This window comes from Artemia sp. Qi Xiang Cuo, chromosome 12 (genome assembly GCF_049724085.1).
Source record: "Artemia sp. Qi Xiang Cuo chromosome 12, ASM4972408v1, whole genome shotgun sequence".
In the NCBI taxonomy this organism is placed as follows: Eukaryota; Metazoa; Arthropoda; class Branchiopoda; order Anostraca; family Artemiidae; genus Artemia; species Artemia sp. Qi Xiang Cuo.
In genome coordinates, this window is record NC_142805.1 from 52,568,346 (window position 1) to 52,591,072 (window position 22,727).

At 34.7% G+C, this 22,727-nt stretch overlaps 1 protein-coding gene across 1 annotated transcript in view; it reads left to right on the forward strand.

Annotated features, from left to right (window-relative positions):
- The window catches only part of LOC148946263 (DNA replication licensing factor MCM4-like), a 194,471-nt gene that overhangs the window by 115,086 nt on the left and 56,658 nt on the right, over nucleotides 1-22,727 (forward strand). Inside the window, exons 5-6 of the mRNA XM_089097647.1 lie at nucleotides 943-1,103; nucleotides 20,806-20,923. Of these exons, the coding sequence (XP_088953773.1) occupies nucleotides 943-1,103; nucleotides 20,806-20,923 (279 nt within the window). The remainder of the gene's footprint in view (nucleotides 1-942; nucleotides 1,104-20,805; nucleotides 20,924-22,727) is intronic.

The following is a 22,727-nucleotide window of genomic DNA, read 5'->3' on the forward strand; positions in this document are numbered from 1 at the left end:
GTGTTTGAACTAATTCTTCAGTGAGTATAAAGATCATGCTAATGTCAAATGTACCAATGGTTTCTATATCGTTGAATTTGTAGATTTTTTGTTAGTTTAAATTTGTCTTCATTTTGCAGGTTTTAGAAAATCTGTTTTTAATCTCTTTTTTCTATACTCTTTAGTCTCTTTTTTCTGTACTCTTTAATCTCTCTTTCTAATCTCTTATCTCTCTTTTTCTTATCTCTCTCTTATCTTTCTCTTTTTCTCTTTTTTCTCTCTATCTCTCTCTTTTATCTCTCTCTCTTTCTTATCTCTCTTTTTTTCTAATCTCTCTTTTTTAAAATCACTTTTTAATCCATCTTCCTCTCAGTGGTCATAACTTCTTCACTTTTCAGAAATAATAACTGCATTTTATGTGCCATCTACACCTAGAAATATACAAAATGTTACATTTTTAGCTGATTAATCCATCTTTATCTGTTTTGTCTGCTGTTTTCGTTTTGTTTGTCTCGAAATTTTGTTGAGACATTTTCAAGTGGATAATTTTGCATGGGCTTAGCAGCAATGTTCAACCTAGCCGTGTTTGATTGAAGTGGGGGATAAATTTCCCATAAACGTATTCAAAATTAAAAAAAAATGTTAAATATCCCAGTAAATATAAAATAATGGAATATTATTTGGATTTACTATGTATTATTAAAGATTTTTGCATAGGCTGGACGTGTGCTTCCGTTTTTGTTTAGTTCAGCCCAGTTGTTTAGGGGTCTCAACATTCTTTTAAATTTGTGTGTAACTTTCTCGGAACATCAAATAGAACACAAAATTTTCAGCCATAACCTCTCAGGTATGACAAAGGAACACGTTTTTCATTTTTACTCAGCTCAGAAAAAATCATATATGGATACCGACTGCTGTAAGCTTATACCGATCTGTTTTAAGAGATAAAAAAATGCATTTTAGGTAATGGAGCAGCAGACATTGAGCATTGCTAAAGCTGGCATTATTTGTCAGTTAAATGCCAGGACTTCAGTGCTTGCGGCAGCAAATCCAGTTGAATCTCAGTGGAATACTAAAAGAACAATTATTGAAAATATTCAGTTACCACACACACTTCTTTCTAGGCAAGTATATTTTATTGTTTCAATTTTAAATTGTTTATTTTTTATTAGAATTGTTAAAATCTCTGCTATCACTTTATTGCAAATAAGAAGGAGGGCTGGCATTACCAGCTTTGAATACAAGACCTACTTACTGTTCAAGGTAAACAGGTCTCAAATGGGTTTTAGGTGCTGTCAAAGACAGACAGGAAAAGGAGTTTGGTATAGCTTTTATTTATACATATATAGATAATTTCTTGGCCAGCTGGATTTTTATATGAAATTATAAGTTGTTGAAGTTCGCCTGCAGCTATAGGATATTATAAATCATTCGTTAAATCAACTGGTATTTGAACCGGTCCTTTGTCGTCTAATCCTCAGTCTTATTTGAGTTCAAATTCGCTGTCAAAACATAAACCAAGAGGTAATATCGCCCGGAAAAGTAATCCATGAAAACGAAAAAATACAGGGAAAAAAGGCTAAAAAAAAAAAAAAAAGTGTGTAGGATTGTCTTATAAGAGGCTTAAATCGTAGTGATCTGTAATGGTTTTTAATAGAACAATTTTCATTTATTGAGTAATAGGATGGAATTTGGGTCCCAAATTTCGCTTTGCTTCATTTCACCACCATCTCTAGTAAGACTTCGGGATCTTTTCCTTATTTCAGTGTCCTTTCTCAACTTTTGTGTCCAATACTTAAGGTTATTTGGGAACATTCTATCTCTATCATAGTGAACCAGTTAAGAGTTTCAAAACGAGAGTTTTATATCTTAACGCATAAATGATGTTTCGATTGCACTACATTTTTCGCTTTATCTTTTCAATGAACGTCGTTTTTTAGGTCATGTGAAGTTAAATCAAAATGCTACGTCATTTTCAAAGATCAATTACTTCTTTATTTCTCTGGCTCGTGTCTTAGGCTCGTTTTTGAAGTGGAGACTATCCTAGAAATATAGGATTCTCTTGATCTCATGCCTATTAAAAGAAAAGGCTTTGGCATGCTTATTGGCTAGAGTATTATTAAATTACAGTCTCAAGTGTCGAAGACACACGTTTTGAAAATCTTAAAGGGGGGATATTTCAGTAGAGGTTTTTTATTAACGATCAAAATTATAAAGCTGACTGTCGGAATATAAAATCTTTACATTCGTTGACAGCTCAATTGTGAAAATCAGATTTTCACTAAGACTCCAACTCTAATAAGATGTTATTTCAGACTCGGATCGATTATATTATTATGGAATTATATTATTATTATCTCCTTTTTTTATTGGTCAGCTCCTTTCCCACCCTACTATTCACAGCTTTAATGTTCCACTCCTTCCCGTGGAATTCGCACATTCTTTAAATCTTTTCTTTTGTTTTCTCTCAACCCACTCGATGATGTCTTGTTTCTGTTTTTACAATCGGGATAGTAACCAAAAATTCAGATCTTTATATTTCGCCAAAAAAACATATTTTTTCAAAACAGTAAAATAAATTTTAATGTCTAGTAACAATAGCAATATAGAATGCAAAATGAAGCAATGGGGTATCTATATATTTTTATAGATTTAAACCACCTTGGTAGCAAATTAAAAAAAAAATCAATAAAAAGTCAACTTTTAACTTAACATGTTTTTTACGAGTCTCTTTTTCATTGACTGTTTTAATGTTGATTGCTGTATTAAGAATTGTTTGATTTATATTTTCATTGATAATCTGCTAGAGACCAGCTAATTTGAGGTAATTACAGTTTTTTATCGAATTTTTCTGCCAATCATAAAATTCTATGGAAATTTTATGAAATGTGATCATCTAAAATTGACGGTAGCTTAATCTCAGTTTTAGTAAAATGTCGTTGAGAATGAGTCTTAACCCAAATCGAAAATGGAAATCAGGAATTAGAATGTCCAATGAGAAAGCCGTTTTTTTTTTTTTTTTTTTTTTTTTTTTTTTTTTTTTTTTTTTTTTGTGTGTGTGTTCGTGTTTTGCGAGAGTTTTCCAAAAATAAGAGTGAATTTAACATAAAAATGGTGATCAAAATAAGGAAAATTCCTCGCCCTCACTAACAATTATTAATATGATGCACACTGAAACATTGGCTACTTATTGTACAATTTCAAACATGTGTTTGTGACTCCCCATCTATTAATTACCGCTGTCCATCTATTGCATGGGAGCAAGACCATACCTCCATCCACAGATGCCAATGCAACCCATTACAAAGTTCAAACTACAACCCATTACAGAGTAGTTTATTTCTCGTTACTTTCAAAAGGAAAAAGAAATAAATAATATAACAAAACAAACTCTAAATAAATAAGAAACAAAAAGAAATTTAAGCTGTGAAGCTTCTAAATAGCTCCAGGCCTGGTGTTTCAAACTCATTGGAAGTACTGGCAACGAGACTGCTACTGTTGGAAATAAATAATTCTTAGGTAATATTTGAATGGGAAAGAAATTAAATTTTATCTAAGATTACTGAGTAATTTAATTGTTTTAGTTTCAGTTTCGCTTTTTACTTCGGTATATGTATCTAGGGTACTCGGTCGCTTATACGCCATTAGAAAACAGGGAAAAGGATGAGAAAGGAAAAAAGGGACTTTACGGAAAAAGAAACAAACGCCATAAGAAAACAAGAAGGTTCAGAACGAGATAGAATTGAGAAGTAATTTAATCTCAAAAACTGTTTAGTTTTTCAAAAACTTGTGTTTTCATACAGTTCGAGTAACGAACTGTATGTAAATGTGTTACCGAACCGCATCAGGAGTGATGCGGCTGAATAGTAACCGAAACTCTAAAAAATGTTTTGATTACAATAGATGCATCAGAACAGTTGAATTTCGATGCTCATTCAAAATATGTAAAATTAGTCAAATTTAACGGTACCCATCAAAAGTTATGAGTCTGAGAAAATTTGCCAATTTTTGAAAAAGGGGGAAACACCCCCAAAACATGAAGTAATCTAATGAAAATCACCCCATCAGATTCAGCATACCAGAGAATACTGTAGAGGTTTCAAGCTCCTTTGTACAAAAATGTGGAATTTTTCTTTTTCTTTTTTTTTTGCTTTTTTTTTCCCAGAGGTGATCGTGTCGAACTACTGATCTTAGAAGATCGGGAGAGGGCTCACATAATTAGAAATCAGTAGTATGTGACCTTATACTTTGCTTGAAGCTATAGCAATTTCTACGTTATTCTATAGAAGCTCTACACCTTTTCAAAGAGAGTGACTATCCCCATGCATATGGGGATTCTACAAGACATTACACCTTTTCAAAGAGAGTGAGTATAACTTGATTGGTGATTGGGATTTGGATAAAAGGAATAGTTTTCTTTACAATTCATATTAGTAAGAGAATTGAATTCAAAGAAAGTAGTTTATTTGAGAAGATATTAGTACAGAAAAATGAGTGGTGCATTTACATTATTGGAGATAAGTGATGGTGCTGATAATAGCAGCAATGATACATGAGTACCCATTGTGGTTGTGGAAATAACCTCTGGTTGCAGACTATGTCTTGAATGAAACACTATGTATGCTAGATACGTGATATCATTGAGCAAATTTAAGCAGGAGGAGCAGCTATGTTTTGCTGTAAAATTGAATATTCTACATACGAGTAGACGTAGTTCAGCTTTAGATGACCTATCGAAAAAAATTGATGAGAACAAAATGCATCAATCATTATCATTGTGAATATATTAAATAGAATTTTTTCTTAATGGTTGGTATTTTTTTTTCTTTCTATAGTAGACTATCGCATATTTTTTTTAGAGTAGAAAAAATTCCAGTTAGGCTGAAGTTGATTGTGAGAGAGTTAGGACTCTAAAAAAAATGGATAGATTCGAGAAAGAGTGAATCATGGGGAATCTAATTCTTATTGAAAAAAGTTTGATTCTAGATGACCATTTTCTAGAGCTATCTATTCAAAAGAAGATATTTTCTCGGGGAATGCTTGTCAATATCATGAAAAGTTATTCTACATCATTAGACTATTGTATGAAGCTTCTACGTCGTGGTCCAAATGCATTTACACAATTTATTGATATATTGATCAAGACACGGCAAAATGATATTGTAGATATGCTTTTAAACCTTAGTTTAGAAATTTAGGACTTTTTTTCATGAGAAAGATGGTGCTCAAGGATGATTTACTCCTCTCTCTCTGTATCTCAGACAATTTTTGTTGTTGCTAGCTCAGTCTCATTGTGGCAGTGAGAGTGTCAACACATGAAAAAATGTTCCATACATGTCCGCTATGTATGTACAACACAGGGTAGCTGGTCTACATGTGAGAATTGCAAAATGGTTCATGATTATGATAAAAAGCGTAGATTGTGCAACCCGTGTAAATTCCATAGAGGATACGCTGTGTAAATTAAAGATTATAATTCCTGTCTTGAAGAGATATGTGTAGCTCGTCCTAGAGGTTACCTATGCTCCAATTGTCACTATGATAAATGTAATCAGTGGGAGAATACATATCCCGGTATGATTGGAAAGAATCCTAACCGTGATTTTAGTTTATTGCTACGAGATTGGTATCGTCGTGGTTTTAGATTGTTCGGGGAGGAGGAACCGGGTCAACGATTCAACTGTTGGAACAACAAAAGAATATGGTTTCTACGTCATTGTTGTGAAGACAATGGGTCTTATGATTATAAGCCCACTGATTTTTATTTGGCTGTGACGGAATGTGATTCGACACTTGAGGACACTGTTTATGAAATTGCTTCAAATAAGCAAATTGAAACATGTGAATTCTATAGAATGAATGAGAATAGTATCATTAACTATACAAAGAGATATGACAAGAGGGAATTGACGATTTACTGTAGAAAATGTGACCCTTACTTTGCAATACATCAGGATCAGTACACCTTGAATTCAGATAATCTACCTGGACTAGTTTTTGTCGACAAATAACTACTACTGGATAAAATCTAAATAGTTGAAAAGTCGTTTTTATCATGTATATAAATTTTTTTTTTATTAATAAACAATTTCACATACATTTTTAGAACATTTTATTCGTAGGGCACTAAAATCAATATTAAATACACTTGTAAGTATATTCTCCACTAGAAAGTCGTTCAATCGAGGTAAGTCAACGTAGATGTTGAGAAACTGCTTGTAGGTGTAGCCACGGCATCTGAACATGAAAAAGAGTAGTGCATGAAAGCCAATTGTCTTAGTCGTTAAATCCTGTACTCTTCGTTGATTTTGAGTAATGGTTTTCCCACTGCTTTCAATAAAGTTGCTGATATATGGAGCGTACAATTTATACGATAGGCCAAGAGGATCAAAAAATTCAATATTCTTCGCTGTTTGAAAGATGCATAGCCAATGACCGGTCTTCAAAGTCGATGGAGTGCTATTAACAATTATCAGGGTATTGTTAACACTTGGAATTTTTTCAATGAAGTCCGAAGGTATGCAATAGGACTTGTACTAGGACATGTATGGATCCATACGAAATACATTGATTATTTGGTTTGTGTTCATGGTGCTAGGTCTAGTAATCACACCCCACTGCCGTTGGTTGTGATTTCCAGATAGGTTTCAAATTGAATCAGTGATTTTAGCGTGATACTCTCAGTCAGACCATAAGCAAATGTATATTCTTTACGTAAATTCTCTGTTCGTACTATAATCATGTCCTGTGTGCCTGACAAATCCAAAAAAATAACCCCATGATTTTTTGAAAACATTGAATCGGTTATTCCATTTTCAAATACTTGAGAGTCATGATCTAGGGATTGCATGGTCAACTCATACAGAATTCTATAGGATTTTTTTTCAAATGATAGAGTGTACAGTGGGATACCATTCACGTTGCACACAAGTCTAGATAGACCGAAAAAATTAAAATCATGGGGGGAATGCACTCCAGGATCCAACGGCACTACCGCTCTTCACAAAAACCAGAGCCAATTATGATGGGATTTCTCCAGTGATAAATGATGAATCGCTATAGTTACGAGAGCCGCTGGCAATGTCACGTTGATTATTGATCGTATGGGGGACAAGAAGTTTAATTTTGTTACCATTGGCTCTTAGCTTTTCCATTGCCAGTGCAACAGAGCTCATAACCTGTTGTTATCGGACGTGGAGAATTGCCGATGTGATAATGACATTTGCATCGGGTGCTGCAGGAAGTGTTTTTCTCAAAATGAAATTCGATGGGGCCATCTGTAACTTTATGTCAATCTTGAGATTGGGGGGTAGCCATTGGGATATATTGAATATCTCAAGATTTAATTTTCTAACTAGATGATACTCCTGGGTCACTGCAGTAGTCAACTCACCGTCAGTATCAACACCTGTTGGATATTCATAGCCCAATGATTTTCCTCTCAACTCCTTGTATGCCTTTGGTGTCATCATCATAAATTGTATGTAGCTTGCATAGTTTGATAAATTATTGCTAGTGCTCACCAATGTTCCTTTAATAAATACATTAATTTGTTTGAATAGGTTGTGTAGAATACAGTTTTCATAGGAGAGACCATCGCCGGACTTTGGAGTTGTATTATCTGACTTTTTCTTCACCACAACATTTAAATCAATAAATGTTGACGACAAATCAATGAAATAGTCTTCATTGGAAAATATTTGAAAGTGTATATTTTCCGAGAGGGGCTGTTGGGGATGAAATTGTTCATAGTAGCCATACTTGATACTGACATTAACATTTTCAGCATTGAATAGATACAATGAGGAGCTGATTGATTGATATGATTCCTTGTGGGAGAGATAAGTCATCTTAAGAGAAGAAATCCTTCTTTTATTTAAGAATCTTTTTCTTTTTCTTCTTCTTCTTCTGCTTATTGGTTTTCCATGTTTTATTCCCCAAATTCCTTGTTGGTGTCACTCTCTTCCTGCCTGGGTGGAGACTGATGAGTGAATGACGCGAAGGCATCATTTTCAATCCCTCCCCATTTTGTCGAGATTTTAGTTGCTCACCAACGGCTCTTGCTGAAGATCTAATATTTTCCTTAACACTCTCCTTGAAATTCTTGCCCGACCCCCAGTCCTGTAGTGTGGAGGCAGCAAAATTTGATGCAGCAGGTACAAGATATTTTCAAGAAAGGTGTAGTGCAGAACGAAACAGCATAGCAAACCAGCTTCCAAGACCATCGCAATACACTTTAGCGTGATCCTTGTGATAGCCCAATTCATTGCCTAACTAACGTGGACTCAAAGCACCAACAGAGCAATCTATATTGGGACAGACAAAGGAAATTCTCCTTTTGTTCATTTTAGGTGATTGTACTGTCGCTGACAATGGGTCAAAAATGAAATGTAATCAGTGCTAAGCCTTTTGTTATTGCTAGAGTATCACCCAATTCACTTCTTAGTGTTAACTGGCAGAGTTCCAAATACGAAGTGTTTACAGGAACATACTGAAGATGCTTTATATTATAGTGATGACCAAATTCATGAGTTGTTTTTCGTTCAAGAACACGTAGGAGGGGGATAATTGAATTACCGATTTACAACGTTTCCACAAAAGATGCATAGACAAATATGCAAGAGGCTAAGGCGAAACCAGGTTGATAATCAGCAAATATAACTTGATCCATCCCGTAAACGGTGCCAGCATTTTTGCCATTGATCATATTCTGTTTAAAACCAAGAACATCTCTCAGATAATTATTGAGAATAATTGTGTCAGTATCAAGAGGTGAGCTAATTTAAGTCCTATCATTTTCCAAGTAGTAATTAAAATTTATTGTCCCAGTCCTACGATATGGGATTTTCTATTGATTGTACACCACAAATCTCTCATATTATCACATTCAATATATTTCAATCTGGCATGTGTATAGTCGCTAGGCTTAAGTGCTTGAACCCATTCATAGTCGACATAGCTCCTCCCATTCATAGTCCAATCGAATGGTATAACTTTTATATCATACACACGATCCTTTCTCAGGATATCATAGGTATTTTTGAGAATTCATTTGACAAGAGCCACTTCATACACACCGTCAAATTTGATGACGGGGGAGAGTTTGGTCCAAGAATCACTTGTCGTATTCAAGTCGTTGTAGAGAGGGTCGGACACGTTGGACATGAAAGTTACACATAAATCATTGGGCATTGTCAATATCTTCAACACCGATCCAAGAACCAAAATCAGAGTTATATCTTAGCCACCAAAAAAGTATCAGTTTCTTGTCCCTGTGAGTACGTGTCTTTAATATCTTTTCAATTTGATAGATTTCACTAGCATTTTTAACTTTTTTCAATTCAAACTCATAAAGACCACCGAGAATTTCTTCATCTTTGGTATCACACAGGCGATAAGTTATGGGTTTAGTATCTAGGATTGTTGCCACTTTAAGAAGTTTGGTGGACCACAAGTTAGTGCCTATTTCATATACATTAGTTGCCTCATTACTTCAGAAACTCTAACCGATATGGAATTTATTTTTATTCTTGACAACCAATTCAATGGAATACTGTTTAAGAAAGGTGTCAATTGTATCATGATCAAAGTGGTGAACTTTTGTTTAGATTGAGCTGTAAAGTGTTCGATGAGGTTGATGATTATAAATCAACATGATTTTATCTAACTCAAAAATTAAATCCGATGCGTATTTCAATACACAAAATATTGAAATTAAAATTTGAATATTACTTGTCAATCGTTCGGCCAATGCAGCCTTAATAGGACTGTGACTATGATAGAGCAGTGTACTATATTTCACTAATACTTTTGCAACATGGGGATTAACAAAGTCACTACCATGATCCGTTTACATTTGGTATACGAGTCCTCTTCGAGAATACTTTCAATTGCCTGATAAACTTCAACGCCTATCCTTCATTGCAATGGAAATGAATATTTATAATAACTGTAAACACTGATTGCAATTAGGATGTATTTTTACAGTGCATTGTATCGTCTTTGAATCTCATCTAGAGTCAGGAGATCTGCTTGCATTATATGCAATGGGTAAAAGGCTTTAGTTTTTCGATATTGATTGGAACGAAGTCTGATTTCTATGCAGAGTGTAACTTGATTCATTTTGTAGATAGTCTTGTGCACTTTTAGTCTGAACACCAGTGACTTTGGAAAAAGTGGTGGGGGAACTTAAACTCCCCGCCTCACCAATATTTTTACAAACACCTTTCAGAACTTCAACCATTTTGAACGTAAACACGTTGTGTAACGTCCGCTACCCTTTTGTATACTGGTTGTTGGTGGTGATGATGTTGATGGTGACGTTGACTTGATACGTCTTTGCTTTTGTCTAGCTATCAGTGGTGTGCTAGTATTTTCCAAAATTGATTTAAAATCTTCTTCTACTTCAAGTTCATATTTTAATGGTGTCAATGTTGATGATGATGATGATGCATGTTAATTTAATTGTTTTTAGAATTTGTCTATTGCCAATAAGACTTTTGGGGAAGTTTAATGTATTTAGAAGGTTGTATAGATGAGTGTCAAATGATAATAGTCCTTTACGATTTGTAACCATGCCATAGATTAAATCATTTAGATTATAACTTTTGCTCCGATTTATTATCCCTTTTCCATTACTCTCAACTTGAATATGATCGGGACTACATTCCAAAATATAGACTAGTAGTCGTGTTCTTGGGTCGCAATAATTTCTACGCCTTTGATATCTCAAGTTAAATAAAATTGAAACCAGTTCCTACTTTTTTAATTGTGTTCCAGCAGCAGCAGTAGACTCTTGAGGAGATGATTCTTTTTCGGGATCAATACCAGCAGCAGTAGGCTTCGACCGATAGGACTTGTGCTTGTCCACTCGGCGAGGTGCATCTTGAAGTAAAAGCAGTTTTTTATCATCCTCAATATTTTCATTGTCAAGGAATTTACTCAGATTGTACTCAAAGTGTTCCATGGGTGAGAGAGCGAGTTCTATTGGAGTCAATTTATATGGTTTTGCCATCTTGAGAAAACTGTTTACAAGTCCTGCAATTATTGGCAGTAAAAGTGTGAAAAAGCTACCACCCGCCTGAAGAAGTCGTTTCCTTTTAAAATTCTTCCCTTTCTTTTTAGAGTCCAATGTACGTACAATGGAACGATGTTGCTTTGCCTGTTGCTTAACTACTTATGGCAGCTGAATATTACCCTTGGTCAATTTTAAACAAAGTTCGGATATAAGACCAATAAAATTATTTACAATATCGTGTTTGAGTATTGTCTTTCTAGTCGAGTTCTTTGAAGAGCTTAGAACTGAAAATAAATGTCTATTTTGATGTAGTTTTTTCAGTGTTATGATAGTGACTAATAAGTCACTTTAGTGTTCAAAGAGAGGTATACTGTAATTTCATTGTCGAAAATATCTGTGACTACACGCAGATCCTCTGGTGTATTTTGATTAAGATCCAATAGGATATAACCGTAGGGTTTATTAGTTGCCTGATTGTATGCTGAGAGCAGAAATTTAGGGGTACCTGGATAGATTTGTTTATCGGGGGTTATTAGTGAGCTAGAATCACGAACAACTCTGTTGATGATATAGTAGGTGCAATTCAAAGCAAGTGTTCGCATACATTTGCTCTGATGAAAGAGATTGTGTAGAACCAGAGTAACGGACATCTGTTCACGAGGAGAGTAAACAGTGAACAGTTGTAATATTTTTTGGGACCATTGTCCAATAGATTTAGCCAGATCGTCAATGATTAGCCAAGAGTTTTGTTCAATAATGCAGAAAGCATCAAGTCCCTGCATGAATTGTATCTGCACCAAACCCATGGTGGCAGCAATTGCTTTTATTTTGTCGTATGACTCCTGCCAAATACTGTAACAATAGTAGATTTTTTTTGGCTTTTCAACAAATATTTTATCGCAGTTTTTAATTATTTTAGTTAAGAGTGTTGTTTTGCCCGACATTGAGGGCCCACACAGAAACGATCTGAATGGTGTTTTAAATTGATACATGTTCCCTTCAACAGTTCACCTGGACAACTAACTGTAGACCATAATTGTCTAATGACTAAATAATTTCCCTACTACTCTTTTCAAGAATAATAATAAGAAGAAGAAGACGAATAAATAATCATATTTTCTTTTATTATATTCATAAAAAAGTAACAATTCTTGAAAAAAGCACATTAAACATAAAAAAAAATACTTGTTTTTAAATTTATTTATAATAAAAAATACAACACTTATATATGCAAACTGAGAAAAAACTCTCAAATAAATACACTTTTTTTTGTTTATTTATATAAAAAAAATACAACATTAGATTAAAGCACTTGAAAAAAATATCACTTTTATTAATGAAACATTTACAAAAAAAAATCTGCTCTAAGTAAAAAAAAAAGATAACTTTGATAGTGGCGGTGCGTCCCCCGCTGGCGGCCGCCCCCCCCCCTCCCCCTGGCCGCGAGGCCCCCCCAAAGGTTTTAGGAAAAAATTTACAGGACTTTATTCAAACCGAGACTTTCCCTATGGATAACACATTCGGACCCGTCTGAAGTTAAATAGTGACCAAGGGGGAGGGTTGTCACACCGTCTTGACAAACATAGAGCATGTCGGAAATGGTACTCATGGCAATTTTGTCTACATTTACAGTTAAGTTCCTGTATTTGAGGGAACGAATTGCCAGCAATTTGGCTCGCGGAACAGTATTTTCAACAATACATTTCCTATAAATGTCCATGTTAAAATTCTTATCCACATAGCGCGTGGGCACTCCTTTGCAACGTTTCTTAATTTCCTCGTCGTGTGTCTGTATAAAGTAGACCTTCGGACTTACAAACATACCACGGGAAATCATGTCGCTTCCCGTTTCTGATTTAAAAAATAAAAGCTGATTTGGTGCCCGACGTTTCACTAGCTCTGGGTAATGACCACCCCAAATGGTGTAGTCCATCCGTGAACTGATAAGTTCACCGTGCGCCAAATCATGAATTAGATTTGGGGTTTTCTCTTTTAACAGTAGAAAATCTGTGTCCCCGTAGCAGACCTCTACTTGCCCCTTTTCCGGCCACTGTACCCTAGTCACCTTGTAGTAGAATTCCAACATGAGCTTTTTAGAGATCTCCAAGATAGCACTGCCTGTAGCAATATTTTTATTTAGTATAATGCCGGCTTTTTTCCTATTCAATAGTCCCAGGTCCGGGCCAATGATTTTGAAGGAAGTGTAATTGGGATCGGCAATAATTCGAGCACTTTGTTTGGGATTGGTCACGACGTCACAACGATTCCTATTGCGAACACTCTCACACATTTTGCCGAAAGCTGAATTCAAAATGAGTTTATAAATATCTTTTTCAGCCTCCTTCTATATTGCGGAACGTTTCTTAACAAAGGTGTCAACATATGATTTCAAAGAAGGATTCTGGCTAAACAGTAGCGCTTTGTGAAGCTGTGTGACGTAGAAACAGTTTTCGCACCTCCATGTTAAATCCATACGACATACAACATTGTTTTTTTGGTAGAAGGTCAGCAATAAGTTTTTGTTTTGAAGGTGACCAATGCAATCCGTCCACCTCGACTAAACGCCTTCTGCGAGGGCTCAAAGAGTCCTTAGTCACAGATCTATTGATGCATGGGAAAACAAAATCCTTTACTGAATCGTGAAGCTCGACTGGTATCTCCCCATTAATGTCAAAAAACAATCCATCCGGCCCAGTTGCCTCAACACTGTCGCCGTCACTGTTGGGGAAATGGGGAGTTTGAGGATCATTGAATCATTTACAATCACCAAAAGGTCGTACATAATGGGACATGGCAAAGAGGTCGAGAGAATTTATATCAAGGAAAACTACATCCGATTTTGTCCCTGTCTTCTCTCCAGTTGGATCAGTTTCCAAGATACAATCCCCATAAAAAACGAATCCACCCCTTATTGTACTGTTGATGAATAGATGATGATCGATATATGCGACCAGCCCAATTTTTTCCCCACTAATCTAGAGGATATGGTTCATAAGCAAATGACGATATGAAAAATAATAGCCCAAATCAAGATTAAACTACCCATGAAGTGTGTCCGTATTTCTACACATAATGTCTAACAGAGTTAACACATCACTCGAAAAATACAGCTTGCAGTAGTCAAATCCATTTTTACACCCTCCCTCTGCCCGAACTTTTTTAGCAAAACTCTATTCATCGGGGGTGCAACTACGATCGTGAAGACTATCGTAAAACGATTCAATCGAAGGAATAGTTTCCTCGGCGAATCTCGACATGGAACAATAATAATCATAAGGATATATGCCCTTGACCGTCAACAAATCATATAAATCATTTGGAAATTGTTGCTTGAGAAGGGGGAAAGCATTGCAACTGTCATCGTTTTTCTGTACCTGAATTAATTCGCTCAATGATTTGGGGAAAAAACTGTAGGAATCTAAAAAGCGAATTTTATTCGTGTACTCAACGTCGGCTTCAACAAATTTCCACATAAATTCCAAAACAAGCAACTTTTCCGATGATTTAGGTATGATTTTGTACGTAAAGCTGTCTATCACCCATGCATCATCCACTGTTCCATTTCTTTGAAGATGCGCCAATGCTGGTAGCACATACTTCAGATCGTAGTTAGAGTTATGTATAAAAACCGGAAGAAAAAGTTGTTGTTTAATTTTTAAATTACACGAATTGTGAGCCCACCCGTTGAATTGGGATCAATAAGGTGGTCGTGATCCTGAACCTTGTCTTTTGGGGCAAGAGCATCCCTACAAACCCAGCAAATTGTCCCCTTTTCTAATGCCAGTTGCTCTTTATCTGACAATTTCATTGGGTAGTTGTGTGTGACACATTCGTGAAATTGCACCGTTTTCGGTTTTTATTAAAAATACTAATAGTTTTTCCATATTGCCCTCCTCATCCATAGCCAAAAAAACTCTTCCAACTGCATTTTATTGTTGGAATTGCGACGGGCATGCGCGTAGGAACACGCAACTAGTTTGTGTTCTTTGACTATATTTGGCATTGATGGGTCTGATACGTCAACCAGTCTTGTTGCACAATCTAAAGATATTTATCAACTTGTAGTAGGGAATTTTGGAAATTTTTAAATTGTAAAGTGTCTTTACCTTCTGCCGGCATTTCAGTTCTTTGATTGCCACGAATTTTGTAATGGCTCATATGGTCTGAAAAAGTTCGCTCAGATCTAAAGGGGGAAAGACACATGGGGCAATAGAAATGTTCCCCTCTCTTGACATCTTGGGATAGGAGTTGACTTATTGCTGTAAAGGGAAAAAAATGACCATAGGAGTTTACATCTTTTGGAGGTTCATAAATAATCCAAACCCAATTTTTAACATTTTCCACCATCGGTGTCCTCACTGAATAAAAAACCCCTTTTTATTTGGTTTTTTTCCCCCATCTACAAATTCAGTGTCATACTGGAGAACAACCACCCCCACCCCAAGATTTTTATTTATTTTTTTAAACATAGCTATTCCCTTCAAGGACACCAAGTATTTCCTCTCTAAACAGTAAAACTTTACCTGAGGGACATTTTCTCCAACGTTACTAGCAAAGCTTTCAAGATTTTTTATTTATGACTCATTTGACTTCCCCTCTCATTAAACGTGTCCAAAGTTGATATTAGTTTATTAACCCAGTTGAAAAAGTTGTCTTCAAATTCATTTAGACCTGGGTAAAAAGTCTGGTTGCCAGTTGAAAAATGAAAATAAAAAATATCCCGGGATGTTCCCTTTTGTAAATAAAATTTTTGATTCACTGATGCTTTAACTCCCCCTTGACCCCCCCCCCCATTTCTGAATCTGAATCTCAATTTTTGCTCGAATTCTGTCGATGTAGCTATGGAGAGCATTCACAGGGTCAGTTAAAATAATACCCTCGTCAATCACGTTTTCCTCGGGGGGGTTAAAATTTACCCTATATGTTTGCATGTGACTTAGAGCAGACACTAACAAATAAAATGCACGTAATTTTTAGGACATAGCACTATTTTCATGTCCTGCACCTGTTTGCACAAGACCCAATTCACTAATAGTAAAGTTGTCGTTAAAAATGTCCCCGGAAGAATTAGACCCAACAATTTGCATTGTTGTATCATTAAGCGGAAGGGTGGGAGCTGGCATAGAATTGTCAATACCCCCCGTCTGTTCAACTGCAATGGTTGGAGATGACATGAGGTCCCCCTGTACATATTCCAAGGTGTTTGGGGACAATTGATCAAGCCAGCCTGTATTGTCCTGCGACGTAATTTTTTTACGAGGACCCGGTTCAGTTGCACTACTAACATCGCCTAAATGTTCATGCATAAATCTATCTACCCAGTCCGGATCCTCTATCATATCAATATCACAAGTTAAATCGTCTAGGCTAGCTATGTCCTCAAAAAAAACATTGTTAAGGAAACCCCCTTTCCATTCCATATTATCTACAACTAATGTAGGTTCGTCTCTGAACTCCATTGGCGGTGATAGAATTTGTCCTTTAAATTCTGATGTTTCATCATCCAACGGCATTATTATTTCATAAATCTGTAGAAAAAAGGTTTTATTTTTTATGTGAAATAAGCATTATTTCATCAATTTGAAAAAATCATGTTCATTTTAGTTGTATGTTTACCTGAATGAGGGCTGGATTATCCTTTTTAGAGCCCCAGGAAGGACCTATGAGGACCGGGAGCTTCCTTCGGAATAGGAGGATCGGAGCCCTTTTGAGTTGGGGTAGAGGACTTCACAACACTGTTCAAATAGAACTTGTGTAATATAACGACCCTAGAGTTTCAGCCTCAAATCCTTTTCGAAAACATATTCTAAAATGTCTGTAACTGTTTCGCTGAAATAATTGCCTAAAATGTCCAAAACGGTTTCGTCCAAATATTGTTTTTGTATAACACTGCGTTGTCACATTTTAAATTATTAAGAATCCTTTTTCCTGTGTTAATATCTCTCTTCATCTAAGATAAAAACATCTAGTCATTTGAAAGCCACTTTGTAACGAGCGTTTAACATTCAAATTATACCTGTCGAATTAACATTCAAATTTTCAACCTTCCCGATGGCTTATTTTGATAAAGGATTAAACGCGCACAAAGCTAAGTGCAAAACACATCCCAGTTTAAGAACGTTTGTTCAACCATCAACTGTGAAATAGTGATTTGTTTATATAGAGTTTGTTTAAAGAAATAATGGATTTTTGCATTAGAAAATATCTTGCTTAAAAGAGAAATTACAGGTAAAGTTTTATAAATCTATAGAAAAGTATGATAAGCTATTTGCTATTTCTGTGTTATAACCACTCTTTTATATACTGCTAATTTGGTTAATGCTAATGAAAGAAAATGAAATAGGATTATTATAAAATAGCTTATAAACAAATTTAAGTTTTACACAGCGGAAATTACGTGCTGGAGAAAATTTGCCGTATTTTTGAAAATACTGAAAGAAAAAAAATTATATACCCTTACAAATTCTGACTGCACTTGTACATCTGGAGTTCCTGGCAAAGCATGAAGAGGATTGCCCCCCCCCCCATTCTTGATTGGATGAGATTGACGCATTATATGAAAGCATCCATTCCCTCTTGAATTTCCTGCCAGGTTGCATAGAAGTTTGTGTAGAGCTGGCACTTGGCTTGATTACTCCTGTCTCAGCGTTGTCGTGGGCTTCATTCCATTTTGCACGTTTTTGCTGCGATGATTGATAAACGGCATTCTAAAATAAAAATCATTTTCAGTTTTCAAACTATTTATCTTACAGGAGGGTACTACCCCTTTAATATCAAGCCCCCAAAAGTTGAAAAAATGATGCAATTTAATTACCTAGCTCAATTATTACTTATTCACAATATTAATGGAGAGCGTTAGGTCTTCAATTCCATAGTATCAAACACGAAAAGTTGACAATTATATATTTTTTTTATGCAAAGCTTTTAAAACTTATATATCTAAATTACTAATATCACAGTACTAAACCCCCAAAATTTGAAAAAAAATGACAAAATTTAATTAGCTAGCTCAATTCTTACTTATTCAGAATATTAACGGAGGGCATTGGACCTTCAATTCCATAGTATCAAACACAAAACGCTGACAATTATATATTGTTTTTTTATATGCAAAGCTTTTAAAACTTATATACCTAAATTACGAAATACTTAAAATCACAGAAAAAGGAAGAAAAAGTCTCCTGGACATAGCCTAAGCTAAAATTTATTGAGTATATAAATGGTTCGTCCTCTAGCCTATATCTAACCCTATACGCTTAAGTTTTTTTTTTTTTTTTTTTTTTTTTTTTTTTTTTTTTTTACAGCATTTTCAAAAGAGACAGAATATTAACGGAGGGCATTAGGCCTTCAATTCCATAGTATCAAACACGAAAAGTTGACAATTATATATTTTTATATGCAAAGCTTTTAACACTTATATACCTAAATTACGAATATCACGGTACTAAACCCCCAAAATTTGAAATAAAAAATGACAAAATTTAATTAGCTAGCTCAATTCTTACTTATTCAGAATATTAACGGAGGGCATTGAACCCTCAATTCCATAGTATCAAACACAAAAGTTGACAATTATATATTTTTTTTTATATGCAAAGTTTTTAAAACTTATATACCTAAATTACGAAATACTTAAAATCACAGAAAAAAGGAAGAAAAAGTTTCCTAGACATAGCCTAAACTAAAAACTATTGAGTATATAAATGGTTCGTCCTCTAGCCTATATCTCACCTTATACGCTTAAGTTTTTTTTAGCATGTTATAAAGGTATATCTATTCTACCTCTCTTTTTGAATATTTACTAAAATTGAAATACATAGACTGTTTAATATTTCAAATAAGGAAGCTTTTTGAAAGAGCTAAGAGCACGATGAAAAAAAAAGCGTAAGTAAGGAAATTCTTCATTAACTTAATGACGAGACAAAAAAAATTGATTTCTTTTTATTATAATAATGAGAAAATTTTACTCACCAGAAGTTGCTTAGAATATTCCATATCTATGTAAATGATTGCAAAAATATTTGATACTGCTAGAATGAATGAACTATTCAAACTGTAAAAAATTCTAATCTGAAACTTGAATATATACGAGAAAAAAATAATTGATGTATATTGGCAGCTAAACAAGACGCACCGGTTTTCTGACACGTATTTACCCTAAAAGACATGTATATCATGAAGTATAAATCTAGTCTACGTAAATTATGTCAGAAAAAAACTTGTCCTTCATAACATATTATGCAAGGTCCTAACTAGCACAAGATGGAACATAGTATAATGCCATGTGAGGGAGCTCTGATTCTCTTTGAAAAGGTGTAGAGCTTCTATAGAATAACGTAGAAATTGCTATAGCTTCAAGCAAAGTATAAGGTCACATACTACTGAAATCACAAGTTCTAGTGGCCTTAACTAGTGACCAAAAATATTGGAAGGCAGCTAACCCCCCTCCCACGCTCATTTTTTCCCCAAAGTTACCAGATCAAAATTTTGAGATAGCCTTTTTGTTCAGCATAGTCGGAAAATCTATGAACTATGTCTTTGAGGATGACTTAACCTCTCACAGTCCCCAGGAGAAGGGCTGCAAGTTTTGAACTTTGCCCATTGTTTACGTATAGTATTGGTCATTGAGAAGTATACAGACATTTCCAGGGGGGATTTCTCTGCTTGGAGGGGGTTCGAAGGGGGGAATTTTACGTTAAAGGTACATTTGATGGTGTAATTGCCACTTTTGAATTTGTCCCAGATTTCTTTATCGTCATAGCCATTGCAGAATTGTCTATACGCAAAATATGAACGAATTTTTTTTTTTTCATTAAAGTAAGGTCTCTTCTGAAAAAATTACACCTTTTTCTTCTTTGTTATTGTGAACAAGTGATGAAATCTATGTAACCGTCTTTGAATATATAGAATTGGGAGGCTAATTGGAATTAATTTTTTGGGTGGTAGTGAACAAGTAAGTGAATGCTCCATGAAATATATACTTCACTTCAGAGTATAAGAGGTTTTTTTTTGCATTAAAGAAGGGTTTATTCTCGACTTTTATACGTAATCTTTTTCTCTGGTCTTATTTTCTATAATTATTAAGTGTCCGTAATGCCCAACCAATCGCTAATCTCAAAAAAATGACGGAATATTCTACAGTCAGTAACTGAAGGAATTATTTCATCCTTTTGATTTTCAGATGCTTACAAGACAGCATACGTTTTGTTTTGTCTGAAGCCTAATGACAGAGATTATTTGTCCTTATAAAGATTACATACAGTCAGTGGGTTTTATTAAAAGGTAACGAATTTTGTACGTAGTTTGTTTGTTACAAGTTTTGTCTAACGGCTGGGGTTTTCAGTTGAAACTTTCATTAAAAGCTATTGTATGTTGTTGTTTGTTTTTTTTTTGGGGGGGGGAGGGCGGGATACAAGGGGTCTGTCTTCCGACAAACAGTTTGACTAGTTATTAATAAATGCTATGTAACCAATAGAGAATAAATGGTTACGGGGGACTGATAGGAATTAATCGATATGGTATTACTGAACTGGAATGTAAATGGTCTGTATATAATGTATATTTGATGGCAGGTCAGGAAGAGATTTTTTCTTGCCTTTTTATTAAAGAAATTCCATCTTCAAAGCTCAAGATCTCCTATTTTTTCTCTTATCGCAAGAATTAATAACGAAAGCTTTGTAACCAAGGACGAATTCGTGGAGATGAGGGACTACTAGGAATTAATCCATGTGACTGTACAGAACTGGAAAAAGATCAATTGTATGAAAGTGTATGCATGTGAATTTAGACTAAAATGATCTCCTTTTCAGATTCGACTTAATTTTCCTTATGTTAGACCCGCAAAATGACACATATGACAGGCGGTTGGCAAGACATCTCGTTCAACTTTACTATCGATCACGTGACCAGGAGCAAGAAGAGAATTTAGTAAGTATAACTAGAATAATACAGAATCGTTTTCTTCCAAAGCCACACGTTTTTATGATAGCAGCCAATAATAATCGTCTTGTGACGTTTTTTTTGTGTTTATAATTGACAAATGTTGGATGCACAGACATATTTCTGTCCAGCTGAAAAATCAATAAAGAAATTTGGATAGAACTAACTTTGTAGCAACTATGGTTGCATATAATTTTTGGCTCAATTTAAGCTTGTTATTTTTACAGAATTTGTCTCAATGTAAAAAAAAGATATCACATAATAATGTGATATCAGATATCACATAATAATCACATAGAGCTTTCGAATTATCTTTATGCTGTTCAGTGAAAAAGCACACAATTCTTAATCTTTTAACTAACTTCAAAATTAATAAACTAAGGAGCTTCGCTGTCTCTGCGGAAAACACGTAAAACAAAGAAAAGAAAAATTTTTTTTCAAAGGAAGCTTGTGAGAAAAAAAACCCTTAGCGTATAAAGAGATTGAGTGACCAAAATTTATACATTACCCAAGCAATGTCAGTTTGATCTTCCCATGTGGGTGTTGTGATTGTCTAATTGTAATTTTGTTTGATACGAACAGTCATGCATCTTCTACACACATGATGTCTCAGACCGACAAAGACTATTTTTTTATGAATCTGTAGCCGAATTTACAAGCAAAAAAAATTTTCAGAAGTCTAAAGAAAGCATACTGGAATGTGAAATCACATTCCGAGATAGTGCCCAGAATTTCCAGAAATATTCTACCCACTTAATAGCAAATTTTATTAAAAACAGCTATTTGATTAAATCCATACTTAACTGTATGTAGGCCTACTCATCTTTCGTGATTCAGTATAGAACGAAGCATAAAAGTCCCTAAAAAAAGCAGCATTATGTAAAAAGCAAAGTTTGTACAAAAGGCGAAAATTATTATTTTTTTATGAGGGAACAGTGTTGTCACAACAAAGCACTTGAAACAGTTGATACGAATTTACGAAACAATAGGCTATTTGGCTATGTACTGAAGTGTCCGTCGTTCTCGCGGGAAATTAAGTGCCAATGAAACGGCACCAAACCAACAACTCAACTTTTGGAAACAAGTTAAAGAATGTCAGATTGCAATCAATATGAAAACGAACTTTTTTGGAGATACAATCAATCTGCTCGGAAAATTTGCCGCTAAATACATTAAGACTTGGCCAAAATTGTAGCTACACTATTTGCTTTTTTCTGTTATTTATTTTCTTTTTTCTATTATATTTGTGCCTTTTTTCACTTGGACCATTCCCAAAACTATCCAGTTGACCTTTCGTTGTATCAAAAAGAAAAACTTACTTCTTTCCTCTCTTTCTAATTGAACGACTTCTTAACCTTATTTTTGTTTCTCAAGAGCATTATTTGGTTTCGTCACTTTTAAGGTTTATGGTTACCTTGTAATTTTTGACATGTTTCTTTTCTGCTCTTCTTCCGTTTTCAACGGAAGACAACAACTTTGCTGTCAATTCATAGCTGAGATTCAGTTGTATCCATCTACCGAATTAGATTTTCGAATTCGTATGTGCAGGGTTTTTAAACTGAAAATACTTAGACTAAAAAATTGTTGAAAAGGGGACAATTTTCATATTTTTAGCTCATTTAGATCGTTCTACAAGAAAAAGTCTTAAGTAATATTGAAATTCTGGCACGGTGAATGGATATATCTGGGATCAATAAATACAATGCTACAAGTATTTTGTTATTTTGGAGCAATTTACAGCTACATGCTTGTCGCAAAATCGTTTGTTTCTGAGGAACATAAAGCTTAATAC